Genomic DNA, 10,472 nt, shown 5'->3' with positions numbered 1-10,472 from the left:
CATACCTCATTCCAACAGCAGGGCATTAGGACTGCATTTGTTTTTCAGATTGAAAATAGCAGGAAGGTTGCAAACAGGTTTCTAGTACGCTAGAAATACAATTCATTATAAGAATGGAACTAAAATGGTGTTAAACCTACTTCAGGGTATTTTTGCAATTTTTAATTGTTGCCTTAAAGTTATTAAAGGTACCTTACAATTATTAACTTCTTTATAATGCTTTTTAAGATCTCAAGAATGAATGGCTCCTTTGATGCAAGTTCAAAAACCACTCCTCCACTGCCTCCCCTATTTGTCATACGAGATGGCTGCACTCAGTTGTTTCCTCAGAACAAAGCATAACAACATATATTCCTCATAACATTATTCATGGAAGCGGCCATGTTTTTGAGCTCCTTCGCAGGAAAGATAGCTAGCATGGTGAGCATGCTAGAAGGTAAAAAACAAACGCAACCCTAGGCAGTAGTGGATCCAGCACTTTATGAATGGGTCAAATGCCCTGAGCGCTGAGCCCATGCACTAGGACCACGTGGGACGCCTCCCTGAGGTTCTTGACGCCATCAGATACTTCTGGTTTCCTGTTTAAGACCACAGGGAAGCCTCAGAACACTTCCCTGATTGGTCCTGGAGTCGTGCAAGTCGAGGGGACGGCTTTGTGTGTAGAGGGAGATGGCATCTCGCGGGGGGCGCCACAGCAGATCTTTGCCCCAGGTGGGGGGGGGGAGTTTGCCACTGACTTTAGGTGCTGGAAGTAAGACCAAAAAACAGCTCTCTAGTGCTAGAAGTTGAAAAATGACGGCAGCCTAGCATTTATTCACACATCTAGTACACCCTAGAAAGAGCTCCTCCTCCCAGCATATCAACCTGTTTTCCATGTGTCTTGGAGTAAGCCATATAGGGCTATCAATAAGCTAGGTTTAATGTCCTCAAGGGGTTGCTCTAATAGGGTTCAGCTACTTAACACTGAGCAAGTTCTGCTCTGGCTTTCAACATGCTGAGCACTCCAGTAAGCACAGTTCAGAGTGGATTCTAACAAGTCAGCACAACTCCTGCGAACACTCCCAAGTGTGGTACTCTCAGCAATTGTTCATTACCACCCATGTTGTTAGTCAGTTACACAAGAGATACAACCGCAGCATGCAAAACATCCAGACTGTACAGGTCATTTTAGAAATGGAGAGGCTGGTGCCATTTGAACCACAAAGCTCAGAATAGTTGTTTCTTTCATATCAAGCTCTCTGCCTTCAGTTAAATAAGAACATAAGAACAGCCCCACTGGATCAGGCCATAGGCCCATCTAGTCCAGCTTCCTGTATCTCACAGCGGCCCACCAAATGCCCCAGGGAGCACACCAGATAACAAGAGACCTCATCCTGGTGCCCTCCCCTACATCTGGCATTCTGACTTAACCCATTTCTAAAATCAGGAGGTTGCACATACACATCATGGCTTGTACCCCATAATGGATTTTTCCTCCAGAAACTTGTCCAATCCCCTTTTAAAGGCGTCTAGGCTAGACGCCAGCACCACATCCTGTGGCAAGGAGTTCCACAGACCGACCACACGCTGAGTAAAGAAATATTTTCTTTTGTCTGTCCTAACCCGCCCAACACTCAAAGAGCATCTCCCTATCCACTCTGTCCATTCCCTGCATAATTTTGTATGTCTCAATCATGTCCCCCCTCAAGCGTCTCTTTTCTAGGCTGAAGAGGCCCAAACGCCGTAGCCTTTCCTCATAAGGAAGGTGCCCCAGCCCCGTAATCATCTTAGTCGCTCTCTTTTGCACCTTTTCCATTTCCACTATGTCTTTTTTGAGATGCGGCGACCAGAACTGGACACAATACTCCAGGTGTGGCCTTACCATCGATTTGTACAACAGCATTATAATACTAGCCGTTTTGTTCTCAATACCCTTCCTAATGATCCCAAGCATAGAATTGGCCTTCTTCACTGCCACCGCACGTTGGATCGACACTTTCATCGACCTGTCCACCACCACCCCAAGATCTCTCTCCTGATCTGTCACAGACAGCTCAGAACCCATCAGCCTATATGTGTTGATTTTTTGCCCCAATGTGCATGACTTTACACTTACTGACATTGAAGCGCATCTGCCATTTTGCTGCCCATTCTGCCAGTCTGGAGAGATCCTTCTGGAGCTCCTCACAATCACTTCTGGTCTTTACCACTCGGAAAAGTTTGGTGTCGTCTGCAAACTTAGCCACTTCACTGCTCAACCCTGTCTCCAGGTCATTTATGAAGAGGTTGAAAAGCACCGGTCCCAGGACAGATCCTTGGGGCACACCGCTTTTCACCTCTCTCCATTGTGAAAATTGCCCATTGACACCCACTCTCTGCTTCCTGGCCTCCAACCAGTTCTCAATCCACGAGAGGACCTGTCCTCTAATTCCCTGATTGTGGAGTTTTTTTCAGTAGCCTTTGGTGAGGGACCGTGTCAAACGCCTTCTGAAAGTCCAGATATATAATGTCCACGGGTTCTCCCGCATCCACATGCCTGTTTGACCTTTTCAAAGAATTCTATAAGGTTTGTGATGCAAGACTTACCCTTACAGAAGCCATGCTGACTCTCCCTCAGCAAGGCCTGTTCATCTATGTGTTTTGAGATCCTATCTTTGATGAGGCATTCCACCATCTTACCCGGTATGGATGTTAGGCTGACCGGCCTACAGTTTCCCGGGTCCCCCCTCTTTCCCTTTTTAAAAATAGGCGTGACATTTGCTATCCTCCAATCTTCTGGCACCGTGGCCGTTTTGAGGGACAAGTTGCATACCTTAGTCAAGAGATCTGCAACTTCATTCTTCAATTCCTTAATAACCCTTGGGTGGATGCCATCAGGGCCCGGTGACTTATTGATCTTTAATTTATCAATGAGGTCTGAAACATCTTCTCTTTTAACCTCTATCTGACTTAACTCCTCGGTTAGGAGGGGCCGTTCGGGCAGCGGTATCTGCCCGAGGTCTTCTGCCGTGAAGACAGATGCAAAGAACTCATTTAATTTCTCTGCCATCTCTAAGTCTCCTTTTATCTCCCCTTTCCCTCCCTCACCATCCAGAGGGCCAACCGCTTCTCTGGCGGGTTGCAAATAATTGTGCATTCTGCTCAGGCATCAGATGAACTTTACCTTTCACATTTAATGAGGGGATAAGCATCCTTTTCCACATTCAGAAGTGATTAATGCTAATTATGAAGATAATTTTGGGCAAACCACATTTTATTTTCTTAAGATCTCTGCTGGGTTTAATCCAACTCTCATGAAAAAGCACAAAAAATTGTTTCAGGCTTCTACAGCAGCAATAAAGCAGAGGCAGATGGTGCAGCTATAGAAATTTTACAATTATCTGTTTGCCCTGCCTTAATTTCTAAATCCCAGAAAACCCAAAGCAAACAGACAGGATTACAGAATAACAAGCTACTGTATTTCTCAAACAAAACAAAAATAAATGATATCAAGTAACAGGCCCTTCACTTCAATCCTCCAAACCACACTTGTTTTGCTTTCCTCCTCCCCAAAACTGCTGTCCTGAAGTTGGGGAGGGAGAAAGAGGAGATGCTTGGCGTAATTTTGGCATTATGTATCCATTTGCTGGATGCCCAGAAATATTTAAGGAAAGATGACCCAAGTAGCCTTGGACTGAAAATTAAGCAGATTGCAAGGGAGTCCTACCAATATCTGTGCATCTTACTAAGATTTGGTTGCTGGAACAACAAGTAAGAAGCATGTCGTTGCATAGTCCTGCTCCATGAGCAGCACTGTCATAGAACCAACGTTATAGTTGCTTTTAAGTTCATATTAGTGAGGAAATGCAGTATCCAATCTGGCAGAACAGTGGTTGCAGGTACTTAGGAACAGTTCATTTAATTCTAACAAGCTACCGCAGGAAGACATAAAGAAGATCAAGTAAATTTCAGTAGTTGGCTATCCCTGATTAGTATCCCAGTGGTTAACACATACCCCACTTCTCCCTCATGCCCCAAACACACACACACAAGAAATAATCACAATATTGCTCCACCACAAACAGTTAATTCCCAAATCATTCTGTATTCCATTCACAATATGACAGGACAGAAGAACAGTAGGCTGAGCTGATCTTCTCATTCAGCATTTTCCTTCTGAGCAACACATTGGTAACATTAAGCTTCTACAGCAGTGCTCAAAACTGGCATTACTTTCTAGGCATTTGACATTTGAGATGCTGGCAAAACGGATCCCAATTTGATGAACCACACTCTTCGGCAGGAGAAAAGCTACCCACGGAGTTCTCCCATGAACTCTTCACATAGTAGTAGAGAGCATGAGAGGCAGAAGGGGTGGGCTGGCCTTGATTGCCTGGAGAAAATACAGTGCCTCATAGGGGTCAAAACACTGCACTGCAATCACAGCTGGGAGGTGAGGAGTTGGACAGAGGCAGAAAGAGGTAGATGACACTGCTCCTGGCCAATAACCAGTCTGGTGGAAGGGAAGGCTGAGGAGAGAAGAGGGAACAGTGCAGAGATCTGAAATGCTGGAAACTGTTCCTGTGTTAGATGAAGACCTGTTGTGGAAATTGTCTTCTTTTTTATACCAGCTTCTTGGCCTCAAAGAAACTTTTGAGATGCCTCATCTGCCAAACTCCAATGGCTACAAGAATGAGGGTCTGGACAATGGACCACCAGAGAACCCGTTGGTTTGTGCTCTCACTGGTTTGCCGGAAGCGTTCCTCTCGCCACTGAACAACAACAAAAAGTAGCAGTTTAGGCCTCTCCCTTTCCCATTCGTGATCAAAAGCCAATTATCAACTTTTTTTTTAAACAGTGGTCAGCAAGGCAGTAGTTAAATGTAAAGTTATGAAGCCACTTTAGGATTTTAAGTGAAAAGAAGGAATAAATTCCGATATAAATAAATCTGGAAGGCTGAGTAAACCTGCCTTCAGGGAACAGTAGAACACATAGGCACAGGAGCTTCTACAGTATCTCCTCTCTTAGTACAGACCAGGCACGTGCAACTTTGCTCAAAAATGGATAGAGAGGAGTAAGGTAGGCGGGATGAAGAGCAGCAGACAAGTCCTTGGAGCCTCTCAACCTGCCTTGACTAAGGTAAGTCCGCCTACTCGTGAGTAAGCACGGCCATGTGACTTCGTTTCGGGCTCAGGCTCGCAGCTGGGAGGGGGGAGATTCTCAGGTTTTTTGGGGGGCTGCATTCATTGGATCAGGGCCATTCTGGTGTTGGATTCCTCTCAGCCTGCCCTTTCCGGCAGACTATGGCAAGTAGGCCTACTCGCGAGTAAATGCACTACACAGCTCACTTTCACTTTCCATAGGGATCCATGCATTTTTTCTTTCCGGTTTTTTGGCCATAACTTTTGAAGGAAAGGAAAGATTTCAATTCTGATTTTTGCATTGTACTCTGCTGGCCATTCCGCATCCAACAGTTTATGGCATGATGTGGTAGCTCCTAAAGCCGTGAAGTTAGTGTGTCCTTCCCCCAGGGCGCGCCACCCCTCCCAGCGCATCACCCAGTGTGGCCCACACCCTCCGCATCCCCCTAGCGACGCCAGTGCTTCTGGCTAGTCAAAAGTTTAGTTTGATGTTGATTACAGCAAGCTGGCTGAACCTGAACCTGTCTTGCATGGCTCTCAGCCTAGGTTTCAGTATAACAGGCCACGAGCATCCTTGCTTGCTTGAGTGTAGCTGGGGGCTCCCCTGGTGGCTTGGCCAGTTCCTCTTCTGGCAAAACAGTTATTTCCAACAGATGAATTTTCCCTATGGAGACCTGAACACTTGCCCGGGGGTGGCAATGTTCCCTGTAAGCTGCACGACCACGTATTTCCGTGCAGCACAGAGCTTGGCAACCCGGAAGTTCCGCAATAACGTGTGCCACAACACCATGCAGTCAAAGTAGGGGTCTGCAAAGTAGGAGTCCCTTAGAGGGAATATAGCTGGAGAAGCTAATATATTTGCTCTACAAACTTGCTCCCTCCCAAGGGTGCTATCTTCCATCTCTCAAAATGATGTAGTCAAAAGGCATTTGTATGAGTAGCATAAGAAATTCTGAATGTCAGGGGAGGGGGGCTGAGGCTTGTTTTTAGCTCTTTGCTGCCAGTACCATAGTAGCTCCCTGCAGTACGAGATCTTGAAACATCCTTGTGTGGGTGTGCATGTTGACATCATATGGGTGGCTCCCATTTGTCATGCACTGATTGGTTCCTTCCATGCACTGCCCATGTGAAGCTGTTTTTGGTGTGCCACCTCATGATTAGTATGTGCTGGAGGTGCAGCTATCAGGAGGTCAGCTGGGGGAGTGGCTGACAGGGTTGCATCTCTCTGGAGTTTCTGTAGCTCTTCTTTGCTCCTCAACCCTTGTGCTGGACTAGTGCAGAATATAGACTACAGTTAACCCAGTGTAGCTAGGTCAATGGCTTAATCCAGGGGCTTCCAAACTCTGGACCGGGGGCCACATCCAGCCCACCACAAGATTTCATCTGGCCCACACCTTTTTTTGCATTTGCATTTTCATTTTTTGCATTTGCATTTGACATTTTTATCGATTATATATCATTTCTCTGTTTAAGCATGGCATTGTTTTGTTGTAACCGCCACATTTCTCTTTTGTTCTGAATCATGTTGATTCAAAAAAAAATATCCAAGTAAAACGTATTAATTCATTTAAATTTCATTCATTCTTTTATAAAATGGATATTTTTGGCCTGCAAAAATGTATATTTCCTCGTACGGAAAAGTTTGGAGACCCCTGACTTAATCCAATAACAGGGTAGCTCTGTTGGTGTGAATGTGTATAATGATCAAGTCCCACCCCACCTTTATGGTACAGAGAACATTATTTGAGTCCCCATATTGGAAGAAAAGTGGGATAAAAATACAGCAAATAAATAATGTGTGGTCTGCTCAAGACCCCTTACCCGCTGATAGTTCTGCTCTTTCTGGATCTGCTCTATTTGCTCCAGGAGCTGGCGCACGCGCAACTGCAACTCACTCAGTTTATCCTTGGCTGCAATTTCTGCATAATCATTGGCATGCTCCCCAACCTGGACATCAAGGTGGACCCTCTGGAATGACATGGGGGTGGGGAGGAAGAAGAGTGGTAAACCCTCTGGCCATCAGTTATGCACTACTACAGCAAGATTCCTCATTATCTCGCTTAGCTTGTGAACCCAGGCTCAACCTCTCACTCTTCCACAATAACACACACACATCTTACCAGCATGCCCCCTGCAAAAAGGGAAAATTTGGTGGAATTGGAATGTAGGCAGATCTGATGTTCCCCAGGTGTGTGTGAAGTGAAGGTGAATCTGCCCTCTGAGCCATACTGTCGTGACAGTATCACCTGCAAACAAAACAGAGATGAGAGTATAATGTACAAGAAACCCAGGTGAGGTTGTCAGTTCATATACACATTAAAAAACAGTTTAAAAAGAAAATCTTCCATGGGTCTCTCCTCAAGGGGACTGCAGTCTAGAAATAAACATAAGAAAGACCAGAGGCAGAGGATGGGAAGCAAAGTCAGTGTAAAGAGAGGAAGAATAAGCTATTACTGTATTTCACATACTTAGGCTTAATTGTAATAAGCTAGGAGGAAGAGGTTTGTATCAAAGGCTTCAAGAAAAAGTTGTGAAACCTACATTCTTATTCCATATACTGCCTGTTACATATCACAGCTAGGATCTGAGCTTAGGAGTAGTTTAGCACTGGAGTCAATCAATACCAAACAATAGCATTCTGTAAATGTTATAGCCAAGGTTGCCAGACCCCTAAAGGCTGTACAAATAGGCAGAAGCTGCTAGAAGAATGGTATCTGCATACCTCACATTTACTGCAGTAGAGGATGTGTATCACAGATTGGTACATGCATTTTAAAAATGAATCCTGCAAAAGCAATGCCGTCTAGAATCTTCATTAGAGAGAAGGATGGCACCAAGAATGGCCAACTCTGTCCATAGTCATCACTGGCAACTCACCATGGTGGGACAGGGACAGCCTGAAAACTCTATGCAGATAACTCTTAGTACAAAACATGGTTTTCCTATGACCACCTTCCCGTGAAAATGGAAGGCATCTCTAAAAATGGATAGTTATCAAAAGAGATGGTTCAGCAAGTACCTATGTACCAAGCCCAAAGACCTGCTGGTGTGTTCACAGAAGGGAAAAAAAAATACAAGTGTAATTCTGCTCCTTCATCACTGATAAAAGTAACCAGATGCCTGAAATGCCAAGTATAAGACAACAGGCCAGCAAAATGCAACCAAAGCAAAGGCTCTTATAGTGCAACAAACAGGTTCAGAAAGGAAATGAGTCTAAAAGCCCTGCATTTCATCTCATTCTTTTCTGCAAGAACATTCTGTGGTTTCACTATATAGCACTCCTGAGGCATACATCTGTAGGTGGCAAAATGCACAGTAACAGGCTCCTGCCCTCATATACCTTGTCATCAGGATCCTTCACTTCCACAAACATGCCAAGGCCCGGGGTAGCAGGGAGGTACATTTCCTGCTGTTTATCAAACAGTTGAGTCCGGTAATTGCCTGTGATGCAGAATAGAAAAGGATAAGAGAAAAGCATGAGCCACTAAACCAATGAATCACTTGTTTCCAAGCACTGCTAACACCATATGTCACCAGCCATTTTCCACCACTGTGCCGTGGCACACTGGTGTGTAGCGAATGGTCTGCAGATGTGCTGCGAGAGTTTGGGGGATGATCATTTGTTAGTAGGGGCACTGGTGGATGTGAGCCCCCTGCCAGAAGTGTGGTGTGCCTTGTCAATTGTCAAAATACGGATAGTGTGCCTTGACCATTTTAGTGCCTTGTCAGTGTGCCGTGAGATGAAAAAGGTTGAACATTGCTGTTCTACACCCAGAGACTTCTCAAGCTCTCCCTCAACTCCTGCTGTCCTGTCCTCCTCCTTCACTGTCTCAAGCAGTGATGTTCAACCTTTCTTTGCCTCATGGCCCACTGACAAGGTAGTAAAATGGTCAAGGCACACCATCAGTTTCTGACCATTGACAAGGCATAAGAACATAAGAACAGCCCCGCTGGATCAGGCCATAGGGCCATCTAGTCCAGCTTCCTGTATCTCACATTGGCCCACCAAATGCCCCAGGGAGCACACCAGATAACAAGAGACCTGCATCCTGGTGCCCTCCCTTGCATCTGACGTAGCCCATTTCTAAAATCAGGAGGTTGCACATACACATCATTGTAGTGGTTATCTACACAGGCGCTGAGCTTAGCCTTGGTAACATGGCAACCGGCAGGCAAACTTGCTAGTTCCCCCCCACTCAGGCAAACCAGAGTGGGCTAGTTGCTGAGTCTTCGCCCAGAGTCTGTAAACAAAGGATGTTATGAAAAAGTGCATATCTAGGAATGTGTATTGCGGTCAAGCCAGAGCCAGCAGGTTTTTTAGTAGTGCAGACTTCAGCAACCTTCAATAATTTTCTCTAGTGTCATCATGTGCTTTAAGAATGAATAAAGGTCTGTGGAAGCTAGCCGGGAGGAGCAGACTACTCTCTCAATCTTAGACTGTCCTACTTCCGGCTTAGCTCTCCCTGCTCTCAACCCTCTGAATGTCTGTTGTGTCTCTCATTGCTCTAACTTCTTACTGCTCTAATTCTAACTTTCAAACCCTCAGAGTGCTTCTGCTTTTAGCACTCTCACTCAGGCACCAAGGTTCTAAATCCTGGGTGCTTCCCAAGTAGCGTTGCGTTGCAACACATCATGGCTTGTAACCCATAATGGATTTTTCCTCCAGAAACTTGTCCAATCCCCTTTTAAAGGCATCCAGGCCAGATGCTGTCACCACATCCTGTGGCAAAGAGTTCCACAGACCAACCACATGCTGAGTAAAGAAAAGGTGCACCATGCTGTTGGTGGTGATGGTGGGGGGCTCACACACCCCAATGGCCCTACTAAGAAATGACCATCTCCCAAACTCCTGTGGCACACCTGCACACCATTTGCGGCACACCAGTGTGCCACGGCTCAGTGGTTGAAAATGGCTCGTCTAGATCTCAGCCTCTCTGCCCACAGCCCCCTGTCAGCCACCCCACTGAACCGCCCCATAGACAGGCCTGCATGCAGCTGCCCTCCCCCTCCAATATGACCCCCCAGCCCCCTTCACCCGCTCCCCCAGCTCACCGATGACCATGGTCTCGTCGGGGATCTCCTCGATGAAGCACTTGCGCTCCGTCTCTCCCAGGTGGAAGTAGAGACCCCACCCGGGGGACACGATCCCGGCCACCAGTAGCAGCACCAGCCGCCGCAAGACCATACTCAGCCCGCAGCAGGGAGCCGCCATCGTGCCTCGCCTGCCTCCCGCCGCCTCTCAGGCCACGTAATCGCTGTGTCTGAAAGGCCCTGCAACCGTTCAGGCGGTGGAACTACAACTCCCAGCAGCCCTCGAGAAGGAGCCCTGTAGCCCTTGTTACAGAATGCAGTGCACGTTGGAGAGTCCAAGCC

The 10,472-nt window shown here is 46.4% G+C and overlaps 1 protein-coding gene across 1 annotated transcript; it reads right to left on the bottom strand.

The window, feature by feature from the left end:
- Positions 1-3,214: 3,214 nt before the first annotated feature.
- TMED9 (transmembrane p24 trafficking protein 9) lies at positions 3,215-10,393 on the bottom strand. Its single transcript, XM_066615158.1, has 5 exons — positions 10,152-10,393; positions 8,440-8,540; positions 7,220-7,345; positions 6,921-7,067; positions 3,215-4,730 (listed from the first exon to the last, which is right to left on the bottom strand). Exons 1-5 carry the CDS (start codon positions 10,309-10,311, stop codon positions 4,581-4,583), a joined length of 684 nt encoding a protein of 227 aa, XP_066471255.1. The 5' UTR covers positions 10,312-10,393; the 3' UTR covers positions 3,215-4,580.
- Between the last annotated feature and the right edge of the window lie 79 nt (positions 10,394-10,472).

This window comes from Tiliqua scincoides, chromosome 2, assembly GCF_035046505.1.
Source record: "Tiliqua scincoides isolate rTilSci1 chromosome 2, rTilSci1.hap2, whole genome shotgun sequence".
In the NCBI taxonomy this organism is placed as follows: domain Eukaryota; kingdom Metazoa; phylum Chordata; class Lepidosauria; order Squamata; family Scincidae; genus Tiliqua; species Tiliqua scincoides.
The sequence above is the reverse complement of the archived record's forward strand: the minus strand, read 5'-3'. Positions and strand labels throughout refer to the sequence as shown.

Bases quoted from the DNA above. Each gene is read 5' to 3' on its own strand.
- TMED9 (XM_066615158.1), bottom strand. From the start codon at position 10,311: ATGGCGGCTCCCTGCTGCGGGCTGAGTATGGTCTTGCGGCGGCTGGTG. The intron at 7,346-8,439 runs GTATATGAGGGC...TTTTGTTTGCAG, and splicing joins TGAAGGATCCTGATGACAAG to GTGATACTGTCACGACAGTA. The intron at 7,068-7,219 runs GTAAGATGTGTG...ATGTCATTCCAG, and splicing joins TTTTTGCAGGGGGCATGCTG to AGGGTCCACCTTGATGTCCA.